This window comes from Panicum hallii, chromosome 5 (assembly GCF_002211085.1).
Source record: "Panicum hallii strain FIL2 chromosome 5, PHallii_v3.1, whole genome shotgun sequence".
NCBI classification, from domain to species: domain Eukaryota; kingdom Viridiplantae; phylum Streptophyta; class Magnoliopsida; order Poales; family Poaceae; genus Panicum; species Panicum hallii.
Window position 1 is genome coordinate 4,388,984 of NC_038046.1, and position 23,716 is coordinate 4,412,699.

At 47.2% G+C, this 23,716-nt stretch overlaps 4 protein-coding genes across 6 annotated transcripts; 1 reads left to right on the top strand and 3 right to left on the bottom strand.

Annotated features, from left to right (window-relative positions):
• Positions 1-919: 919 nt before the first annotated feature.
• On the top strand, positions 920-3,761 carry LOC112894470 (DNA repair RAD52-like protein 1, mitochondrial). The gene is made up of 4 exons (XM_025962195.1): positions 920-1,371; positions 2,212-2,249; positions 2,374-2,468; positions 3,402-3,761. Exons 1-4 carry the CDS (start codon positions 980-982, stop codon positions 3,543-3,545), a joined length of 669 nt encoding a protein of 222 aa, XP_025817980.1. The 5' UTR covers positions 920-979; the 3' UTR covers positions 3,546-3,761.
• A 999-nt stretch (positions 3,762-4,760) lies between these two features.
• LOC112894653 (RNA-binding protein 24-B-like) lies at positions 4,761-10,325 on the bottom strand. Of its 2 annotated transcripts, none has more exons than XM_025962422.1 (6): positions 9,959-10,325; positions 9,673-9,805; positions 8,661-8,799; positions 8,174-8,210; positions 6,469-6,742; positions 4,761-6,114 (listed from the first exon to the last, which is right to left on the bottom strand). In XM_025962422.1, the coding sequence occupies exons 1-6, from the start codon at positions 10,139-10,141 to the stop codon at positions 5,996-5,998; spliced, it is 885 nt and encodes a 294-aa protein (XP_025818207.1). In that variant the 5' UTR covers positions 10,142-10,325; the 3' UTR covers positions 4,761-5,995. The 2 variants fall into 2 exon arrangements, with proteins under 2 accessions (XP_025818207.1, XP_025818208.1); XM_025962423.1 differs by having other exon boundaries at positions 4,761-6,134.
• Positions 10,326-17,189: 6,864 nt separating this feature from the next.
• On the bottom strand, positions 17,190-18,774 carry LOC112895135 (phytolongin Phyl1.1-like). The gene has a single exon (XM_025963014.1). It carries the CDS (start codon positions 18,313-18,315, stop codon positions 17,599-17,601), a length of 717 nt encoding a protein of 238 aa, XP_025818799.1. The 5' UTR covers positions 18,316-18,774; the 3' UTR covers positions 17,190-17,598.
• Positions 18,775-20,517: 1,743 nt separating this feature from the next.
• LOC112893970 (splicing regulator RBM11-like) lies at positions 20,518-23,187 on the bottom strand. 2 transcript variants are annotated; one of them, XM_025961515.1, is made up of 4 exons: positions 22,950-23,187; positions 21,712-21,923; positions 21,190-21,442; positions 20,518-21,085 (listed from the first exon to the last, which is right to left on the bottom strand). In XM_025961515.1, exons 1-4 carry the CDS (start codon positions 22,981-22,983, stop codon positions 20,928-20,930), a joined length of 657 nt encoding a protein of 218 aa, XP_025817300.1. In that variant the 5' UTR covers positions 22,984-23,187; the 3' UTR covers positions 20,518-20,927. The 2 variants fall into 2 exon arrangements, with proteins under 2 accessions (XP_025817300.1, XP_025817299.1); XM_025961514.1 differs by having other exon boundaries at positions 20,518-21,094; positions 22,950-23,182.
• Between the last annotated feature and the right edge of the window lie 529 nt (positions 23,188-23,716).

A 23,716-nucleotide genomic window follows, 5' to 3' on the forward strand; every position in this document is an offset into this window, starting at 1 on the left:
CAGCGTCCGGCCCCGCCCCTATAATCTAGCGCCCCAGCATACTACCCCTGCAGACTAGCGTGCTACGACCCACCCCAGCAGTACAGCGCCGGCGACCCATCTCCTACTTCCCTCTCTAATTTTTCACCGAACAATCAAGTTGCTAGCAGCTGCACGCCTTCCAATTTCTCCCTCCCTCTCACGACGAGCGTTGCTTCCGTTCCTTGCTCCCCCAAGATAAGTGTTGCAATGGTTGATGGTTGATTCGAGATTCATATTGTTATAGGGGTGTTTTCCTTGTTGGTTTGATTTCGTGGAGACAGATTTTTTCATATTGCATATTTATAATTTTGATGTTGCAGTAGTTTTGTTTTGATGTTGCGTGAATTTGAATAGTGTAGAGCTATGGTGTTGCAACGGGAATTTTACTCTTTTGCATCCAGATATTTTGATGCGTTTCAGTGCGTGTATTTTGATGTTGCAAATATTGATTTTTACATTGCAAGTGTGTATTCTTGATGTTGGAACGGAGCGTCCGATAAAAAAATTTTAACGGACGTGCGGACGGTAGCACGTCCCAACTAATAATCCAATTTTAAGAGCATATCCAAGATACTCGAATGGAGATTTGGTAAAAAAAAATTATCCTTCAATAACCTCTTCAATCTTTATTCCGGATTTCTCGCTAGTCAAATATGGAGAGCGAGAATTGCTCTCTAAACTATACATAAGATATAAAAAAGTTTCCACTTAAATGATTTTCTAAATAATGACTTAAAGAGTAGATTTTAGAAGGCTATTGGAGATGCTCTGAGACCTGATTTTTATATGTAGAAAATTATATAAGTAGTTCCTAAATTCCATTTAATATTAAATTCATGATCGGAATATCTTGCTCATTTGATTGATACCTAGTTTATTCCGAAGAAAAAATCCTCTTGCTTCACGGCTTCACGAAACACGCCTTCGCCCAACAAAAAATTTGAATTATTTCAAAGGCATGGAACTGGACCGTATATTTAGGTCGATCAGCAAACGCGCCTCTCATTTGCAAAACCCCCAAACCCCTCCCTCGCTTTCCCCGAGATTCCCTCCGCCGGTCCGCCCCGCCATGGCTCCCGGTGCACTGGCCCGCCTCCTCCTCCGCCGCGCCCCCACCCCTCGCCTCGCGCGCCCTTTCGCCGCGAAGGCCCGCACGTCCCGGCGGCTGCAGGAACCGGAGCTCCCGTCGGAGGAGGAGAATAACTTCGCCGGCGGCGAGGTTGCCGCCCCCACTGAGGGCATCAGCAAGCCGCTTGCCGAGGTCCTCAAGGAGCTCGGGAAGAGAGTTCCCGACTCCCTCGTGAAGACACGTATCGAGGATAACGGCTTCGCCATCAAATACATCCCATGGTAAGCCCACCCACTCGATCGATAGCGATCTCCCATCGGACCTTTGCATCTATTGCGCAATGCTGTGAACGATTGGTTCAGCGCGGACATGTGTGCTCATTTTAACCTGATTCTGGCTTATTTTCCAGATTTATATGTAGCATCAGGTTATGTTTGAGTAAGATATTACTGAGTTCATGAGCAGGTGTCCTTGTTTCACTAATTGAAATCGGGGTGTTTCCCTTTTTCTTTAACAAAAATGAGTTGATAGGTAGGTTCTTCGAATCATTTGTTTTTTCAGAAAAGTTCATGTAAAACAGACGTTTTAAATGTTATGTAGTTGTCTGAAGTGAGATCGCATCTAGTAACAGCTACTTGATTGTTGGTTCATGCCTTCAGTGCTGTTATCGGAGTCGCAATTGGCGACTCACTAACAGAGGATTGTTCAACTTGGCTACCACACTTATATAGAATAACTTAATCTATGGCCTTTCTGAACTGAAGAGATTGCTCCCGCAGAACAATTCTAAGAGAACTGTCGTGAACTGAGCACTTGTAATAACCATAAAACAGACCAAATCTCTAACCAGAACTCTTTGAAGAATTTCACATTTTGGCATTTTTAGCTCTCAAGTCCTGACAACCTGAAGGCCCTCCTTTGCAATCCAAGAGCCATACTTTCTTTATGCTTTACAGTTAATAGCTGCTTTAATTTCTATACCGTGGACATTTTAGAGGAAAAATGCTGGATTCAATAAGCTACACACGCGTTATCCCGGTCCATTTCCTTTTTTCTTTTTCTTTTTTTTATATAAGGGGACACTGTATTCTTGTGGTCTCACTTTCTCATGCCTCTTGCAGGCACATTGTGAACAAAATTCTCAACATACATGCCCCAGGTAAACTTCTGGTCATCGTTAGATCAGATATTTGTTTGCCACTTTCCCCATTGTTGATGCATAATTTCGAAGGGGTTGAACTGTTGAAAAGTTACATTTCTTCTTCTACTTCAATCCATTACAGAGTGGTCTGGTGAGGTCCGCAGCATTGCTTATTCATCTGATGGGAAATCTGTATCTGTTGTCTATCGCGTGACTCTTCATGGGATTGATGCGGAGGTACCTATTCTCTTCCAGAAAATGTTTTTATACACATGACTGGTCTCTATAACTAAAGCTTATTCTGAAACCTGAAAAATCGGCTGGGCATATGGCTTGGATTTTGGCAATCTATGGATAAATCCGCTTCCTTTCGTCTTTGACAATCTACTGGTTAACCGTGATTATTGAATATCAATGTTCACCAGCTCTCTTAGATTTGCCAGTTCCCAGCTGTTATTTTGAGCCTTTCTTCTCAGTATATCTACTGATCCTCTTCTGTTGATTCTTATTTGCTTGCTGATGAATCATGGATCATAATTCATGAATGATTGGCTATACGAGTTTTGTGTTGCATAGCCATGCTTTTTTCATTATTATTGGATCCATTTAGTTTCATCTCTTGCATAGCCATATTTTTTTATTATCGACATTTAGTTTCATATCTGTTTGCAGATTTTTGGTTTCTGAACAAAATGGTTTTTTTGTTGCTTGCTAATTATTATGGTACTTCTGCAAATTGGCCATGCCTGTTTGTCTATGCCAAAGTTTGTTCTGTTTTTAGTACTAAAAAGATGCAAAGGGAGGTCCCCTTATTTGAAGAAAACGGACTCATTTTTGGATGATACAGCCTTCTAGTCCTATTACATAATTAAAACATAAGCAAACAGAGTCAATATGCTGGACAGCTGGAGAAACATAAATAGATAAGGTTTTGTACTTATGCATGATAAAATGAGGGTCCTCAGTATTCCATCATTAATTTCAGTTCACCTCAGTGTTGTTGTATTGTATTAGCTGATAACGGTGAACTGTTAACTAGTTGGCAACGGTTTCTCTGTGTTATGCTGTTTTAAGGGCAAGTAGTTTTGTTTATTTTATAATATATGACTAGATGTAACATAAAAAGTATCTTGACAATATTGCCTGCTCTCTCTATTTTTTTTCAATCAGATCTACAGAGAGGCTACTGGAACTGCTTCTGTTGATGATACAAGCTATGGCGATCCCGTACAAAAGGCAGAAGCTATGGCTTTTCGTCGTGCTTGTGCGCGTCTTGGTCTTGGACTTCATCTCTACCATGAAGATATGTCATAGATGACTAATGTTAGTGTGTGTCGTATGAGCTTCCACATCCTTCCAGTTTGTCGTATGAGGACCGTTGTCCCTTAATGGGCTATCGATTTGCACTGGACATGCTTCTCTTTCTTATAAGGGATGTGAACTCATATGTCGTGTAGGTAACACTATATGTAAGCTACCAATGCAACTAATGGTCTGAGCTGTATGCAGCGGCTTGTTCCAACGTCTAAATCCCTGAGTTCATGTTCATGAAAGCTTGATAGCTCTGTTTTCTTATTTTCAATATTCTTAACTGGATATTTCATGTGCATGAGTGCTAGAAGGTATCACATTGGATGAAACATTTTGTGTGTTAGTCATTGCTCCAATGCTAACGTGTTCTCATCTTCAAGATTACTTGGTAAGTCTTTCCACCTATGCGAAATTACCAATGACTTCACAGGATTATTAGGTCAAATGCTATATTGCTTATGTTTTTGTTTAATCTTGTACTGAAGCTGTCGGTCACTGTCCCTTCCAAAGAGAAAAGGAGGGCAAGTTTTTTTCGTAGTGTCACACTGATGATACCATATTAAAGTATTTAGCTAGGATGTCCAACTACTGACTGGTCTAAACTGTCATGATACAGGTTTGCTGGGAATTTAGTTATCACAAGCTGTTTGTTATCTTCATCTGCAATTCTGCATATAGAACTGCATAGGCCAGGTAAACTCTTTGCTTATATTTGTAAGTTAAACATGCACAGGCTATCTTGTTGTAGAGCTCTTAAACTCTAAAGGAGACCTTTCAGTACTATAGCAGTCTAGTATTAGTATCTCTAGGGATTATAAGGCAACAGCCGTGTTTTATTCAATGGAAACTGATGTATCACCAATCCCTTGTTTACCACTGTCAGTGGCACAAGTGGGCCCCATGTCTCACGGAGACATTGATGGCAAATAAGGGATAACATACTACTGGTTGGGGGTGTTATCTCAAGGTTCTCCCGAAGTTAATGCTTACAAAGTATTGAGTTGCATGCACCAACCAATTCAACCTAAAAACTTAAGCCTCAAATGTGGAAATTAGGAGGCAGCTGCAATTATTTTATTTAATCGCGCCCACCAGGATTCGAACTTGAGACCTCTGCCTTCAATACCATATTAAGTTGCATGCACCAACCAATTCAACCCAAAAGCTTAAGCTGATAGGGAAAGATGGGCAATTCACTTATACTTCAACACGAAGGCATACTTTCATAGATGTAATTTTACTTTCAACTGGAACATGTGCAATTGAAGAGTGGTGACTAAGAAATGTGCAACACACTGGACATATTTTACACAACATTATGTAGTACTACAATGGTTGGAAATAACGTACCAACTACTGAATTGAAATGGGTAGGATATTAAGTACATATGAAGGGTAAAATAACAAATAGTTCTTCATGTCCTACAAGTAGCATAGTGCTACTTTATTATTACAACCACCATGCCTGGGAATAGTAGATTAATAGCAAGGTCTCTGCGCTGCGCCCAGAGAAGGGAAGGGAGGGGGAGGGGGTGGAGACCTGGACCTAACCATGATAGTAACACTGAGAAGTAATGACATCTACATGAGCGGGTGACCCAAGACAATAAAAATTTATCTATGGGTCCATTGAGTTAATGAGTTACACAGCGGTTTTGGCTACTCCAAAGCCTTCTTTGGAGTACCCAATACTGTATTTGGAATGACAGGAGGTAGTGCCAAGTGCTAAAAATAAACATTAGCATTACTCTGAACCTGTCTCTGATTAGGGGCACAGGCTCTCCTTAGAGCCTTGACCACCTAGATGCAAGCTATCAACTGAAAGATCATATGAAATGTTAGTTGGTGCATCTAATCATTTGCATAGGAAAGGTGAGCGGTTGGTTACACAAGAAGTAGTCACTGGTTATATGTCAAATTCATTTGCTCTAGTTAACACCAAGACTAAATTAGGAACGCTAAATGGTTCATGCTTAACCCAGAAGCACCATGCCTAACTTAGATACAGTTGGGATTCTACTGATTATATGTGGGAGTGGCATGCTAGTTCAGTCAGTTGTTTGGCTGTCATTGTTGTCCAATTTGACCAGTATCATCATGAAATAACCCTCCCTGGGTCATGGTTGACTGTTAGAGTTTCTTTAGCTACAGCCTTGTCTTGCTAGGGCTGAAACTAACTCTCCCAGATGAAGTCCTTCCTTGGACTGTTGTTAGAATGGTTGGGGTTTATGCTTGTCTGTTAGTACACCCCATCCTTGGGGCATGAAGCTTTGAGCCCATCCTGGGGCTAAAGCTAATTTCCAATCACCACATAATTATGTGGTATATGGAGGTGAGCACTTTGACTGATGAATAGGATCTACAATAGTGCCTTTTGGTGTTAGAGATGGATGCATGGACTCAACACGTTGGAAATGAGAACAAGACAGTGACAGTGGGAAGTGAGACCATGGTTAGGCCAAGGGTTGCTCTGGAGCAGCGGACACCGCAAAGTGTGAGGGAATCAGCCGGTAAGGATGAGCAGCCTGAGTTGGAGTTGGCAGTGTTGGAGCTGTAAGTGCCATAGTCATGCCTGTTTAATGGGGACACACACTGTCAAGATATTAGTACCACAACAGAGCAGACAGAAAATTTTCAACTAATCCTGAGAACATGGTAAGTGAGTTTCTTAGAAAACTAATGCAGGCATACTAATAAAGTTATGATCATACTTTATACTGTCTTCAATGCATGCACATTGGTTTACATTAGTGTACTGTAACCTGACAGATTGACAAATCAATGCTGGTAGAATAATAGAAATATGTGTCCTGAAGTTTAGAATTTGCATTCAGTACTACATTAAGCTAGGATGACAAATGCACTAGTGGGTTTGAGAGTCTTTTTATAATGTTTCTAAGTGGATATCAAGAATAGCTAGAAATACCTGCTTGGGCTTGAGGGCTCGCTGCTAGTGACAATGGTCCTCCAAACTGCTGAGCAAAGCCCGTCACAGCTGCAGCTGTAGATGAGACAGTAGAGAAGTGGAACATCTGTGGGTATTGCAAGTTGTAGCCTTGTCCAGATGTATAGTTGGTTGTAGTGTTTCCTGACTGCCCAAACTGGAAATATGGATAAAAGGGACTTGTTCCAGTCACCATGCCAGCTGCTGCTCCTCCATAAAATGGGTACTGGGCTCCTCCATAGATATTGTATAAGTTCTATTTAACAGAAAATAGAAACATTTAGGTCTTTATGCTCATGATCATAAATTCTGTTATCTACCACTCTCTCCATATGTAAGTACATGATGTTTTAGAATCCCTTTAGAAAGCCTAATTGTCTAATGCTTGCTACAATAATCATTGTGTAAAACCATGTTCTCTACTTTAAGATATGCTTTGTTACAGTACTCCCGGTTGGGGTCTGGCTTTGCTTAACAGTGGGTCTGCTGACTATAGATGGACAAACTAGGGCCCCATACCATGTGCGGCTGGGTAAGATAGAAAGTTGCTAGGACCAGAAACCACTACGTTTTCAGCATTGCGTTGCTTCATATAGAGGGTATACGTTTCCCAGTGGACATGGCAATATTAAAAATTGGGCCCTTCATCATCCAGAATGATTGTTTTCGGAGATTGACGCAATCCACGAACAAATATTTGGCTCTACATGACAATATGTATTTCCTCAGGTCTCAAACCTGAAGAAAGGAAATGATTTTGAAAGGCTACTTTAGATGTTGGCAGTTCATAATATTGTCAGTATGCAGGACAGATAGGCAGAAGGTGAATCTTTTTAGGAGCAGCTATGCAGTTTGCTCAGGCTTTCCCAGGTTACATGTTCCATTGGAAATAAAACTAATTGGGAAGCTCTCTAGCAGTGCTCCAATATACATGCCTTTAATTTTTACATATCTCCAGAAGACAAGGGTAAATAAAACCTTCAGCGGCGGCAAAAATAAAAATGGCTGTGCTTTAGATTTTCCAGTAGCAATGTACAGCCCATCAAAGAAAAACATGAAATGGTGAAATATTCACTCAAATGCCATTATATTTTCAGTTTATATTGGAAAGCACAGAATTAATAGCCAATGTGCCCTTTTTTGCTTGAACATGGTAAAAAAAGTTTCAGTAACTTTCTATCATCAACAAATATAACATGAAGATGCAAAGAATATAGACATATCATCTGCAAAATCATTACTGCAGTTATGTTTTAAGAAAAGATGCATGCTAAATGTCATTTTTTTTTAGATCTGCAGGACTTGTTTCCAGCATAAATGAAGAAATCATACATGAAGCACGCAACCTTAATGCCAATCTCAAGTTTCAGTTTGAAAGGTCGCAGAAGACAAAATGTTTGGTAAATCTGTCTTAAAAAGAGGACTGGTAATTTGCATGCTCAATGCATTTATTTTCCTGGCGTGGTATTTTGTGTTATATAATTGATATCCAGAAAATTTATACACTGCAAGTTTTCATGCATGGTTTGTCCTATCATAATTTTGATGAAAAATGCATTATGCAAAATACCTCTGATGCACTTATGGTGGTTGGCAGGCAAATCCACAAATTAATGATAAAAATAACCATTTTATATACTGGTGGTGAATTAAATAGAGCTTATTAGCAATGTAATTAGGTACTTACTGTTGGATAGCCGTAGTCTGGAGTATAGGGAGAGTACCTGCAGAGTGAAGATAGCAGGGGATATTAGTTTTGTTCGTACAAATTAATTATGCAATTTTGTCCAATTCTAATGTGTTAGAGGCTGCAAGTTGATCTCTCTCTCTCTCTCTCTCTCTCTCTCTCTCTCGTGTGTGTGGAGAGAGCGAGAGAGGGAGTGGTCTGCTATCATGTGTCACTAGAGCACGCGTGGCCACTTTATGCTTGTGTGTGTGTGTGAGAGAGAGAGAGAGAGAGTAGAGGCATGCAAGATAAAAGCTTACATGCCCATTCACCATTGACTAAGGTGGCATGTCACAATGCACGTCATGCATGCATGTGATACACTGATACGCCCTCTCTCATTACTTTCAAGTTTCATAGGGTCCCGACTCCTGACAACATGTGTCTGTATGTGTAGTAGGGGAGAGAGAGAGAGAGAGAGAGAGAGAGAGAGAGAGAGAGAGAGTACCCATAGACATGGTAGGGGAGGCCTTGTGGGATGGCATAATGAGGAAAGGTGGCATGAGAAGGAAAAGCTGCACCCAGCCCACCTTGGATCCCTGCCTGCTGGCTGAAGGATTTCATCACCCTAAAGCTCCTAGCTCCTCCTGTAGCAACATCATCAGTAAAAACGAAGCAAATTTATCCACATTGCTTGCTAATATTATCAGGAAAAGATACTAATTAAAATTCAGGCATTCACATGTTTTGGTGCACCACTGGTGAATTTATTCTGACATTGATACCATTCTTCAGTCTATCAGTTAAGCAAGCTGACATAATAGAAGTAAAAGATTCTTGTTTCAGTCCCTTACTATATATGATTATGTTTTCATCAGCAAGATTTACAATCCACACCTAGGAATAGTATACTACATTATCTGAAACAAGGCACTTAGCTCGAGGATAACTAACTTCTTTGTACTATTGATGTTCCTTCAGCCCTACTTTTCCAGCAAGTAATGCCAAAACAGCATATCCTTTTAAGTCTATTTATATAATTTTTCTAGATGAAAGCAATTACATTGAACTTGAACCGTTTTAAGTTAAACCCACTGTTTTTAGGACAATAAAGTAGCACTAAGTTAAAGTTAGACATTTAAGCATTTTATTCTCTACTGGATGCCAGTTCAATACCCTGATTTAGCACTTGAGGCTGGCCAGCTATCAAAGTTAGGCAATCTTGTTGTCTTGCTCTTTAAGCCCTTTGCTTATTCTAATGGCATGAAGTAACCTTTAGCGCATAAAATCATGGTAGCTAGTTTGTGATCATGCATGGAAGTACATATAAAATTTCTAGTAACATATAGGAGGTATTGCATCTGTAATGATTATGACTTTTCTTTTTCAAGAACTTTTAAGTGCTGTGCTCTATTCAACTCAAGAGAACTTGTCATAAAAGGCTTTCAATTAAGCAAGCTAGCTAACTATTTCTTCTCTGTTACTTTGTACAGCCGGTGAACTAGTGGTAAATATCTAACCATGCTGGGGTGTTGGAGGCCTAGATCTTTGAACCCCAAGGGAAGCCAGATTACAGTTAGCCCTCCTCCCGTCAATCACCGGCGCGGGATCAACACAAGCTCTCATCGCCGCATCAGGGTCCCGGAAGGTAACCTACAATGTGAATTTCTGGTGCATGATTAACTGAAATAAGCAAAACACCATATTGCATCACAAAAAAAGGACAAATGGACAGGGGACCGAAATGTTTTCAAAGTCTACTGAAATTAAATGCGTATAGAAGTGGTGAACCGTGTAGGATCATACAAATCCGTAGCCCTTGGATCTGCCGGTATTCTTGTCAGTGATGACAACAGCCTCCAGGATCTCCCCAAACTGCTCGAAGTACTTCCTCATGGTCTCCTTCTGGGTTTCCCATGCGAGTCCCCCAACGAAAACCTTGGTGTAGGTTGTGTCTCCAAACTGCCCCATCACACTCGGTGGACTCATGATACTTCCAACTTAGAACCAACAAATCTTTCTCCAACAAGAAGCAGCAAGGTCAGCAACTTAGGATCTGAATGGCTAGGACTAGTTCTTGTTAGAGGAAGGGAAGAGGAGAGGAGAGGAGAGGAGAGGGAGGGAGGGAGGGAGGGAGGGAGGAGAGCTAAAGGTTAGAGGAAAAGGGGGTAGAGGAGAGAGAGGAGGGAAGGCAGGTACAGAAACAGCAATATATACTAGCGGTTTGCTATAATGCACCAGCCATGTCCTTTTGGTCCAAGCCACGCTCATATAAAAATACCACGCACCGGGAGACACCCACCCCGCCAATAGTAGCTAAAAATGACCCTACTACCCCTATCAGAGTGAACAGTAGTTACAGGGTGGTGTTGGGCTGTCTCTGTCTGGAGAGTGGCAGAAACGGAACGGAGGATGGGGATTATTCCAACGGGGTGAGCTTAGGAGGATTTGTCTTTCCAAACTTATCTGAATCTCAACATGAGTTATTCTTTTGATAGTTGGATTTGATTGGTCATTGGATCTTTGCTAATTGATTTGCCTGGGATCTTTATATCATGTGGAAAACAATTAATGGGCCATAAACATGGTTCTTATTTTTATTGGTACGGCGTTCTAGCGGAACGCAGTAGGTGATGGGCACATACACACAGGTGATCCCGTGTCTAAGTTCTTTGTCAATTGGAGGTTTGTGAAGTTGGCTATTGCAACATAACATCAGGGGGTTCGTCCTTCGATACTAACCAAAAGTTATTAACTGCATGGATATTTTTTAAAATTTCCCGGAAGGTTGTTAACAAGCTTGGGTTGTGGAAATTTATATAAATATCGTAAGGTAACATATATACTGTCAGTAAACCTTATCTCTAGGTGGTTAAGAGACTAGTAATACCGCTGTTTTACTTTTAACTGATTAAATTCCACCCATATTCCCATGTTTTCTACCAGCTGCTTAAACTAGAAAATACCATGGCCCATCAATTGCGAAACTATATAAAAAACAGAAGAGGGGCTAGAGCAATGGTCTGATGTTATTGCGAGCACTCGTGCTCCTAGCCACTTGGAGTTAGAGCAACAAACTGGGGTGGAGGCCGGAGACTTTTGCATAGTCTCCACGAGTGAAGATATTTGATGGTGTGCATTGCCTAGCAAACTGAAGAGAATGCATGATGTGCCATCAGGTCTGATCTGGAGATGGACAGTTGGAGATGCCTACTCAGTTGGTGGGGTCGGGAGGAAATCATCTGTTCCGTTCTGTGGCTCGATAGTGATGCAACGCCAAAGCTTTTGCGTCTTTCTAGCTCCTAACTCTAGATCTCTCGTGGTTTTTAAGCCACCCCTGATAACAACAGCCTCGTCCATCACTCGGTCATCTCTTAGAAAGCAACAATACGATCTTTGACGCCCGTGTGTATGTACCTGTCCATGCATTGCCTTGCTGCCGACTAATAGTTGTCCCTTTCTTTTCGTGATGAATATTGGGGAATGTACCAAAAGAATGTATGGTAAGTTATACGGCACAAGAATGTATGTCCCTTTCTTACTAACACAGGAAATATATAGCCATGGGTAATTATCAACAGAATCGCTATTTTTCCATGTTGTTATAAGTGCAAATTTCCAGTACGAAATGGTGAGTGTAGTACTCCAGTGGATTCTCGTCTTAACTGGGAGCAAAGAAGTTAAATTCACAATAATTTTAGTTTTGTTGGATTGATTGGAGAAAAAAATATCCTAAATCAAGAAGGATGGAATGTCCTTGTCTAATCTGGACGGATTTCCCAGATTATAGTGTCAATGTGGGGGCTATGGCCTGGCTTTTAGCAGAGCAGGCGGAGAGGTGCTTCAATGTTGTTCGAAATACGCAACATTGCTATGTGTGCCCTTGCTTCATCCAGAAATTTAGTGACATCTTTACTTCACCGAGCATGCATTTGCAGTCTTGTGGTTTTCTCCAGAAATGTGGTCCGGATCCTTTTCATGTAGGCAATGATTCTTACTATACCCTCTTTAGAGGCATGAACTGTAGTAATTGGTGTAAACTTGGAAGTATAGTATTTCCCATGAAGAGGACAACTCTTGAGCACTGTTTTCTTACGTCCGATGTTCCTCTTCCCCAGTTTGGTCGTTCTTGTTCTAATCATTCGGCTACCTACTTCATCGCAAGTGGAATCTTTTCTTACCATCTGTTGTCGTATTTCCTCTCTGAACAAGGGAGGAATCAAGTCTGGCCCAGTATCGTCTGGCGTATCTGTGATTCTGTGTCCTAGATTTACTTCCCCGGTCAGTCTGTGTCTGTTGACTGGTTAGTTGACTGACCTGGAACAAGGGTACCAAAGTAATTTTGCATGCTAGGGGACAGTCTCTCACTTGTCTAGCTTTGTTTTGCGTCCCTTGCTCAATCTCTTGCGTGATTTATTATATGCCTGGCACCATCTTCCTGCTTGCGAACGTGGTTAGCGTAGGTGATTTTTCTTTGAAGGAGACGGGGCTTTTACTGGCCATTTCCAACTCTCCCGTGTCATGTCACCTTTCACCCGGGGAACAGGGAAAAGAACGGCGGCAGTGAAGCCGGCCGACTGGTCTGGAATAGCCGAATAGCTAGGCTGTCCACTCGTGCCATACTGCGCAGCATTTCGGATTCCACTCTCCGTGTTTCAATCTCTTCTGGTAGGGCGGTACTGGGCGGTGGCAGTGATGTTGGGCAAAAAAGAGCTGGGTTGTTCTTTCCTTTGGAAGAAAATGCTGCCTTCGTCGCATTTTTCTATCGGTAGAGCGTTGAATTCTGCTAAACTTCTGCATGGCCTCTGACAGTCTGAATGCTCGATCGTATTCGTGTATCATTGGCGGCTAAACTTTCTGCGGCTTTTTTTTTCCAATCATCCAAACCCCTACCGCTGCAAGCTGCCGGTGCAGCGGTGGATGGACGGCCGGCCCTAGAACCCGTCAACGTCTGGTCCACGCAATCCTCGAACGTGTGCTGTCCTGGCGCGTTGCCCATAGTTTACGAGCAGTTTCGGTCGCTGATGGAGTCGGATGAACGATGGAATAAGCCCCGACACGACATCGGAACAAAAATTCCTCAACATTCTAGAGCGCACCCATGTGGTTTTCTTTCTCCTTTTTGGATTTGGATGAGGCATCCATGTGGTTTTCTACGCTCAGCTCGCGTAGTTTTCTACCCTCTTGCCTTCCATCCATGCATCAGCGTCTGCGGGTGGGCCAGGGCGCAATAATGCTGGAAATAATTGGCGCGACGCACACCCGCTGGGGTCTGGGGCCAGGCTGTCCCACGTGAGTGGACAGGGTGCCCCCCCGCGAGGAACGAGACCAGCTGTAAAGCGGGCCCGCCCCGCCTGCGCGGCCATCGAGGTCCCCCCACTTGTGCCCAAAAAGCCACCGTCCACTGCCGGCCGGGCTCGGCGGCACGTGCGGCCCAGGTACGGCCCGCGTGCTCTCCCACTGCTGGTCGCTGTGGCTGAGCTCGAGCTGGGTGGAGTGGGCCCTCCCTCTCTCAAGGTCTCGGTGTACCGGCCTACCGGTGCAAGAGGAAATTTACCTGCACACTGCTCGCTGCGGTCGCGGGCTGCTCTGGTAATTCCACCCCCCACCATCCAAAGGAGGAAACGACAGCCACGGTAACTGGCAGCGAGAAAATGTTCTTGGATGCCTTTTCCCTGCAGGCCATGTACCACCTAATCTGTGTGTTACGGCAGACGGCTACAGTAACAGCCAACGGACTAGAAAGAAAACACTCTGAATGTTCTGGATGTTCTTGAATGTTCGTACTGAGGCAGTGAGGCACTACTTACTGCTCCTCCTTAGAACAATAGGGTTTCTGTAAGGACGGGGAAGTAAATTCCAACGTTCTGTGTAGGACTTTGTTGGACTTGCGCCTGATGGTACACTTGAATTTGAGCAGGAGACGGCTGCTCAGAGGAGGCCTGGAGCAGAGGCGAGCAAAGTGCAAGAGACCAGCACGCCGTTCAGCTGGCCGGCTGGGTGGGTGCTGCGCAGCAATTCCTGATACGGCGCCAGTGCGGAGAGGGCCCCATCCGCGGACGAATCACTGCGGGGTGTGGATCTCGAGGCATGTGGCGTGGGCCAGGCCTCGCAGATTCTGAGGCTGCGGCGCCTCTCCCCGCGGCCCGGTCCCGCCCGCCCGAGTGGAGTCCGCCGCTGCAGCCTAGTAGTAGGGAGGGGGAGAGGTCTCGCCGGCCGTCGCCTCCCACCAACGAAGACTGCTGCTTTGTTTGTTCCCGTCTCCCCCTCTCCCTCTCCGTACGGCGCCACAGCCACCGGTTCGTTACCTAACGAGATCCGGGTACCTACCCCTGACGTGGCGCGCATTCCGCGCGCCACCGCCGCGGCCGACGGGGGCCGCTGGCCAAGGCCGCGGCTGTGGCGCCGCGCGTCAGAGAAAACCTTTTCTTGCTGCTGCCAGCTCGCTGGCATCGAAGAATACGCAGACCGGTTTGCCACTTCCTCTGCACTGCTATCATCCGACTAGTAGATGCTCATGACTATAGCCTGAACTGGCAGTGCGGTAACTAACGCTACGTCTGTGACCATGAGGACAAACGCATGGATCCATGCAGTATGATTCCCTCCCTGAGGCCCTGAACCCATCCGGCCTAACCAACCTGATCTCGATCCGTCAGCTGCTGGTCCGGACCTAAGCAAACAGCCAGGGCCAGGCAAGCATATCGCATCGAAGGCGACAGCTCAGAGACCCGACCCATCCGCCATCCCCTCCCTCCCCACGCCGTGGCATCGCGTGAGCGAGCAGCCATCGATGGCTTCGCTTGGGCGCCCGTCACCAACAGTGCGCCGGCTCGGAGCATCTTGCGTCCCGGATGGGCAACCGCGAAAGATCAACGAACAACCACTTTTTTTTCCCGGCCGGGCCAAACAAGAATGGGCTCACGTATTCTCGAGCTGCCTGCATTGCAACCACCCGTGCAGCGGTGGCATTGGTCAAGGCCACAGGGTGTATGCATGGCAGGAGGTACAGCATGTATCCTGGCTGGCTGTCACGACTGCTGAGAGTTTGCGTAGACAAAGCAAGATTAAAGGGTGTTTTGCCATGGCCGCATGGCAGGAAATGTTTGGTTACTCCTGAAGATGCCCAACCAACCAACAGCGGCATGAACACAAGTCCCGAGCACTGTGTCGAAGGAAGGAGTGTAAAAAATAGTCGGTGGCAGCTGGCTCCAACTCCAACCGTGAGGATTGAGAGCCTTGTTTGACCAGCACCACCTGCCGGGAAGATGACAGCCCAGCACTGCCACTCGTCGGCAGCTCCACCGGTCGGGGCCTGCTGCCGGCTGCAGGAGGACTGGAGGAGGAACATGCAGTTAAAAGCGTCAGCAACACACCTCACACTTCCAGTCTGCAGCCCGTGCTCTGCTCCCTTCCCTTGAGCTACACCACACCAGATGACCAGAGACTCTCAGCGGCGACATCGATCAGGCAGGCTTCAGGAGGCCGCCGTCCATCTCCAATTCTCCATCCTCCTGGCAATGGCATGTGGCGAAGAAGAAGCAGCACCATGAGTCCGTCCGTGACGTCGCTGGCATTGAAGGCGAAGGCGCCCGGCCGGGTCATGAGTCATGAGTGCATGTGACGGACGCCCGGGTAGTGGTAAAGGCGGTGCCCGTTCCTCTGAAAACGGGGGCCTGAAACGCCCCATCCTTTCGCTTTGCCTGCTTCCACCCGGCCGGGGAGACACCAGAGATTCAGAGAGAGATGCAGATGCTAATCCTACGTGCACAAGCAATTTTACCATGACGCTGCGAAGATAACACGCAACGATTTAGTACTAATCGCAGTTGCAGGCTTCTTTCAGCATCTGCGACTACGATGTGAGTACGAGTCGAGCGGCAAAAGGAAAGACAGTGAGCGTGCTCCTTTTCCTTTTTTCTTTCTTTCTGTGTCTTTTTCAGGGAAAGACGAGCTGCTGCCGGTGCTAGTGCAGCAAAGTGGATTCCGATCTCCTGTCGGGGTCGTAGGCCATTAGGCGGCCCCCCCTAAGGTTTATTGTTTCTTTCCGTTTGTTAATGGAAAGAGGAGATATTTTTCTACCACCTTTCTTGGCTGGGTGTGTGAGGGTTGGAAGCTGGAACTCGATTGATCGCCATTCGTCAACCACCGCTGCCCAACTCCAACCACTTCCTCGGAAAAGAAAGATTGTCTGTTTCTGGGCCTGCTGGGCCGTAAATGGGCCAACAAATCTATACTAACCATCACGATGGCCCAACAAGTACTCTTGCATATTTCTGAAATTCTGAGTCCACACTGCAAAAGTGATGTTTTTTTTCTCTTCCTCTTTTTTCCGTTCTCTCTGTATTTCTTATCAGCTGAACTTGGCCATTACTCATCTCAGCACTGCTTATCACATTCATTAAAGAGACATTTCGGAGCGCTGCTTGTGAGTTTCTAAACGTACGCCATCCTGTGTGCTGGTGCACTGTGAACTGTTCTAACTAAGATTAGGTAAAGCGGGAGCCTGTACTAGCTGCCCATGCTGCAGCACCCAAATGCTCTGAAAAGAGGTTGCATTGCACAAGGAGTCAAGGACACGCTCGCTGTCCTAGCTTCTGCCGATGCTTAATTGAAACAAGCAACGGCGACACACAAGCCGACCACGGCCGGCTCCTTCCATAATTTCATATCAACGTTTCAGTACATCCCCGATTCTATTGTCGGGTTGAAATTTGAAAAATCCAATCCAAGGACAGGACAGGGCAATCTCTGATACTGTTTGGATTTGAGTGTTCCTATTGCACAGTTATCAAGATTGTGAACTTGGCAACTGTACTGCAGGAGTGTTATAAGGTGATGACACTCCCATCACATCTTATGAAACTCACTCTCCTCTCTCCTCTTAACGATCCTGCCGTATTTGCTGACGTGGCATAATATTTAATGTCTATAAAACTCCTCGTGAAATCCCCTCACGCTGGCCTAAGACACGCTGACCATGAGCGCCAGCAGCTCCATGCACATGACTGTCCCAATGTATTTGTAGTCAGCAAGAGCGCATGAAGTCAGGCTTTCAAAAAACTTTAAGAATCGTCATAAAAGAAAACTGTATTCATACAAATAATTACGCCCAGAAGTATTAGTGTATTACCAGAGTAGCAGACAGCCAGACAGGCCTGATTCCATGTAGTGTTTACCACATCTCTGTTTCTGGAGTTTACGCGTAAAAGCATCTCTTTGGATTTTGATCAAAGACCGTACGATCCTTGTCATGCATGAACGTTCAGATTTCCTGCATTTTGCAAGAACTGAGTTTCTAACCCGTGCTTGACTTAAAGAACGCTACAATCTTAGTTTCTAAACCGATCTTTTACAAATTCCTCGATGTAATAACTGATAAGCAATCATAAAAGAATGCACAGCATGGGTGTGGATTACAATCGCAGACCCTGCGTCTGAGCGATTCATCGCGTAAGGCACCTGAAACCTTTGCACACCCCCATCCACACGGCGAACAGCACCAGGCACACCACCACGTCCACGCCGATCACGACCACCGCGTGGCGCCACCACGAACGCCACCCCGGCCGCGCGCTCTCCCGGCCCGGCTGCACGGCGCGACGTTGCGCTCCGGCCCGCTGGTGCTCCTCGTCCTTCTCGCCGCCGGCGTCCGCAGCGCACGCCGGCGCCATAGGCGTGGGCAGCGTCAGCTCCCACGGCGAGGCTCCGGGAAGCGACGCCGAGCCCCCCGCGCCGGAACTCGCCCCCGCCGCCGCGGCCCGCAGCTGCTGCGCGAACTGCCGCGCGACGTGGGCCACGGCCTCGTCGCGCCGACGCTTCCTGGGCGCGGCGTCGCACGCGTCGCGGACGCGCTCCAGGAACCGGACCACCTCGGCGGCGCCCGGCGTCGGGTCCGCGGCGGCGAAGTACGTGCGGCCGTCGCCGGCCGAGAGGAACGCGAACGTCCTCGCCCCGGCGACGGTGTGGTGGTGCCACCGGTGGTGCTCCGGCGCGTGGTCGAGGCAGACCGCGGCCAGCGCGAGGGCCGACTGGGCGTCCTCGTCGGACGCGTTGGTGTGGAAGTAGGAGATGCTGCTCCTGTTGCCCCTCGATGTCGCGGCCACGCAGAAGAAGACATCGTCCACGCCGTCTTCCGCGCCGGGGGCGCTCTGCACCTCCATGGCCTCACGATGGGCGAGAGTTCTTGTTTCTGATCGGCGCGAGGTTGTGCTCGCTTAGTTGAGACACATCAACAATGCTGAGGGCTGAGGCTGTAAAGCTCGCAATGCTAAGGAACAAGGACGGGTTCAAATCGATCCGACATCCGAGATGCAAAGGCTGCGGCTGCAGCTGCAAGGATGCAAAAGCTTGGAGAAGAAACGGTGAAGAATAAAGCTGCTGCTGCCTGCAGTTGCAGTGCTTTATGCAGGAATGATTTCGGCTGCACCGGAAGAGAGTATAGGAGAAAGGACAGTGATGATATGCGCTTTGGTGGCCAAGGAACATACAAGAAGGGAAGGAAAGAAGCCCCAGGTGCAAGGTCAGTAGAGGAGCTGGGGTGGATCACAAGTAAACTTGCTTGAGAGGAATACCATTCTGATGCATGGCTTCTTGTGTGGTTCTGACCTTGAAGAAGCTTCTAAAAGGGGGCAGTGTATCCGCTGCTCACGAGCAGAAGGTGCTCAAATGCGCACATTGATATCCCGCCGTCCAACTCCCATCCAAAGGTGCGAGCCGTTTTTTCGTTTTAGCCCCTCCGCACACAGGGACCGAACCAAACTGTTGGGCTTCTCGTCTCCCGCGAAGGATCTCCCTGCCCTCCCGTTCCCGCGCAAGAACGGACCGGCGCGCGGGACGACGGGGCGGGCGGTCGGCGGGGTCCGAGCGCGACCGGCGGCGGGCGAGCACGAGCTGCACGGCGCGCAGGCGGACGGCGGGGTCCGAGCGCGACCGGCGGCGGGCGAGCACGAGCTGCACGGCGCGCAGGCGGACGGCGGGGGCGGGCGGCGCGAGCTGCACGGCGCGCCGGGCGGACGGCGGGGGGGGGGGGGGGCGGCGGGCGGACGGCGGACGGGGCGGCGGGCGGACGGCGCGGCGGACGGTGGGGGAGGGCGGGCGGACGGCGCGGCGGACGGTGGGGAGGGCGGGCGGACGGCGGCGCGGCGGACGGTGGGGGACGGCGGGCGGACGGCGCGGCGGACGCTGGGGGACGGCGGGCGGACGGACGGCGCGGCGGACGCTGGGGGACGGCGGGCGGACGCTGGGGGACGGCGGGGCGGACGGCGGACGGACGGTGGGAGCGCGGGCGGCGAGCGCGAGCGGACGGTGGGACGGTGGGAGCGCGGACGGTGCTGCCCCGCCGCCGCGCCGCGCGTGCTCGCCCGCCGCCGCGCCGAGCTAGCCCGCCGCCGCGCCGAGCCTGGCCCGCCGCCGCGCCGCGCGTGCTGGCCCGCCGCCGCGCAGAGCTGGCCCGCCGCCGCGCGTGCTGCCCCACCGCCGCGCCGCGCGTGCGCGCCGGCCGCCGCGCCGAGCCTGGCCCGCCGCCGCGCCGCGCCTGGCCCGCCCGCCGCCGCGCCGCGCCTGGCCCGCCCGCCGCCGCGCCGCGCCTGGCCCGCCGCCGCGCCGTGCGTGCTCGCCCGCCTGCCTGCCCTCCTCAATCGATTGGGGAATATGCCATAAAATGAACTGCCAAGTCCTATGTGCGGGAGGGGGTAGATAAAAAAACGTAACCCACCCTTGGATGAGAGATGGACGCGTGAGATTTAATGTGCGCATCTGAGCACCTTCTGCTCGTGAGCAGCGGATACACTGCCCTAAAAGGGACCCAAAACGACGAGACCGTCTGCCGTAAAATTCTGGTTTCGGAATAAGGTAATCTTGGGACAGGTGAGTCAGAAACAAGTGCCTTAGTGGTATGCACTCAATTGCCTCAGTTCAATGTAGTAGACTAGTAGGTTGGCATGGCAACAGGTAATGGAAATACATGGTTTATGAAGTAACGATAAGGAGACAGGTTGCTTGTCATCACTTATTAGCACAAGCTTAGTTGGTGGTACCGTGGTAGTTCGGACAATGACATTGTCACTTCGAGTATTACACATAAGATGATAGGTGGAACTGCACTAGTAAAAGAAACTATCAGACTTGTCAACCATTCAGACACCAGTTGTACAGAATTTTGCATAATCAATAAAATTTAGGTAGGGCCCCCTCCCCTCCTGGCTCCCTCAAAAAAAAAAGGCACCAGGCCATCCCATCTTTCCTCCTCACCTAACTTGAAAAATAAAGGCCAAAAGCCAACTAAGATCTTGCTAGCAGTGATAGATGACACGCGGACCTGTAATAAGTGCATAACAAGTGCCAATAAAAAAACATGCATGACATGACTACAACTGAGTTTTCTATCATTTAACTCACTTTCAATCTTCAATGTCAACACAAATACTTATATAGATGAAAGTCTAGCATTCAGGAATTTTCTGTTTCCAGCAGTCCAGCCCAAATGAGTTAGATCCATTTATGTGGCTGGCACGAACACAATAGTGCACCTCACTCTCCTTTTGTGAATATCTGCTGGCTTCAGAGTTTTGAAATCAGAGTACAGAACAGGACAGGGCTTCTGCCTTTAAGAAACAACATGGTAGCCTACTTCTGAAGATCTAGAAGAGATAATAACCATATTTACATGAACGAGCATGACTATGATGTACTACAATCTAGATGCTCCTGAGATACTGAGGCATCTAGAAGCTATGTGGAACCTGGCTACTCTCTCAACATACATTCCTTGGTGCTAGTAGGATGGGTACATGATTGGCTGATTCGCAGCTCCTTGTGCAAAGGCATTCATAACAGGACCTCTATGGGCAATGTTCAGAACAGAACCAAAAGCCTGCCTACTGTAATCATACGTACCATTGCTTACCTGGCCATGGTTGTGCACCGGTCCGCCTGATAAAGCTAGTCATAAGCGCAAACAAATGATGATCAGGTTTAGATTAACAGCAACCTATATGTCTGGCACATGTACTAACAGCCTGAGGAAAGGATCCCACCTTGAGGGTGAACACCATATGGATAGGGAGTCGGACAGAAACCATAACCTGCAATCCTGCCGTTTACCACTGGATATGCTGGGGTATGAGACACGGGCATATCACTACAACGCGCGAATTGAGTCCGTTTTGGTAATGGTATAGGGTTGAGCTTAGGCATTACTGGGTTATTGCCATTTGAAGACGGTATAGTGTTGAGCTCAGGCATTACTGGGTTTTTGCCATCTGAAGAGGGTTTGACATGACCAGCAATCTGTGAAAAGTATTAAGAAAATAGATATATGAGCCTGCTTATATCTGAACAAATCATAAGACCACTAAGCATATTTTGAAAAAAAAAATGGAAGTTTGCGAGGAACTCATAGAAATTTTAATGTTTCAGCAGATAGTGCGACTGATAACTCAATAACAGCTATAATTGCCCTCCAGCTAGGTAAAACACAGTGATCCTGTGAGCACGTTTTTACCATTGTAGATTAATAAAATAGTGTCAGGATAGAATATTATAAAACGAAAACCTACCACGAATTTAAGTGCTTTATCATTGATCCGAACAAGTCCTGAAAAAAGTTTAACAGCATACTGGGCGATTTCCTCAGTTTCATACTCAGCAAAAGCATAACCTTTGAGACGACTATTCTCCTTGTCAAAGGGTATATGCAGGTCTATTACAGGACCTGCCTGAATAAGAATCTCATACAGGATTCTTTCAGATACCTTTTCATCAAAGTTACCTAATGAAAGGAGAACAGATGTATTAATAGAAAATATATAGTTACTCAAATCAAAACAACAGAAGGTCCAATACAACCTAGCTATAAATTGCTAACAAGTATGTCACCCAAAAAAAAACGTGAGACCAGTTTGAAACTCAACAGCATTATCAGTTCGATATGTCCATAGCATGCAAGTTTCAGTAATATGCATAATTCAAATGTCAATTGTCCACAACCATATACGATGGTTACACCACACTAGTAGTTAGCGAGTAAAGTTAATATTCTCTGCGGATTCTGATAGTTTGATCACCTAGACATTTGTCATCTGTAGTCAACCAAAATGACTAGCAACCTAACTGGATACAACAACTCTTCCCATGAAATGAGCAGGAGCATTGCCACTTCATCTTTAGGGGGTGAAAAGTTTTAGAGCAATATCTCAATGGTTACCACGTTGAACAGAGAACTATTAGTAGTCTATAGAAATGGTGGCATTGAAAAATTGGGAATCTCCCAGCAGACAAATTACAGGCACAAAGGCCTGATGACTCAAAAAAGAGCACGAAATAGTGCCTGATGACTCAAAAAAGAGCACGAAATAGCCACCAGATCAACAGTCGCTGCTACTAACACTAACAAGTGACTCAGTGACACCAGCATAAGATGTGCGTAATCAGCAGCGCACCAGACATGATTAAATCACAAACAACTTTCCCAAACGGATTTACGGATAGAAGCATTAAATACACGTACCCCGCATCTAATGTCTGTATCCTCACGTTACCGATACTGCTCTATCTGTATGTAAGCAAAGAACAAGCAAACACGCACGAAACACAGAATCTCTCGCGCAATCTAATCCACCACATTTACGCAATCTCTCACCTAGACACGCAAGCACTTCGATTCAATCACGCAGCTAGCTCAAACTAGAAGAATCCCGGTCTTTCAAAAAAAAAACTAGAAGAATCCCAATAGTCCGAGGGAACGGAACGGTATCTCGAAGGGAAGGGGATCACGAGGGTGATGAGCAGCTCTCACCAATGTAGACCGTGCGGCCCGGGTTCCTCGCCATGCGGGCGGAACCTCGGCGCGGGGGTGGGCTACGACGCAAATCAGCAGGATGCCGCCAACCGGAGGAGGGGAATCTGTGATGCCGCGCGACGGCACGAGCAAATCAGGTGGTAGTGGCGGTGGCGGCGGCGGCGGGAGAGGCACGAGTTCGCCGGTTAAGCCGGCGGGCGGGCGGGCGGCTATTTGTGCCTGAAGATTCGGGAAACGGCGCGGCCACCGATCCGACCCGGAGGCGGAGGAGTGGGGCCGTAATCGGCGAGGGCGGGCCCCGCGCGTCAGCTACGTGTTCCTTAATACATCCTGCGCCTCGGGTCAACAGGTGACTTTGTGGGGACACAAACAGCGGGCCCAAGGGACCGCGTCGCTTCGAGTGGTGGATGACGTGACGTGGCGGAGCATGCGTGGGCGCACGGGATTGGCTTATATGCGTGGCGTGCTCTCCGTGTACCAACCGCAAACAACCGGTGACGTGTTACGTGCTACCCGAACCGTTACAGTACGCCGATGTGCGGTCTACGCTAAGAATGTAGTACAGTTTCAAATTTCAAATCCGAGTATAATTATCAAGATTTGCTGAATCATTTACAAGTGAAAGACGCTATGGAAAAAAAGAAAGACATATACTACTCATACGAAATTCACATGAATCTTTCAAACCAGATCCCTATCTTGTTATATATAATACTCATATCTTTTATTATCATTCACATTCATAATTCCAAATGCTTAATTAC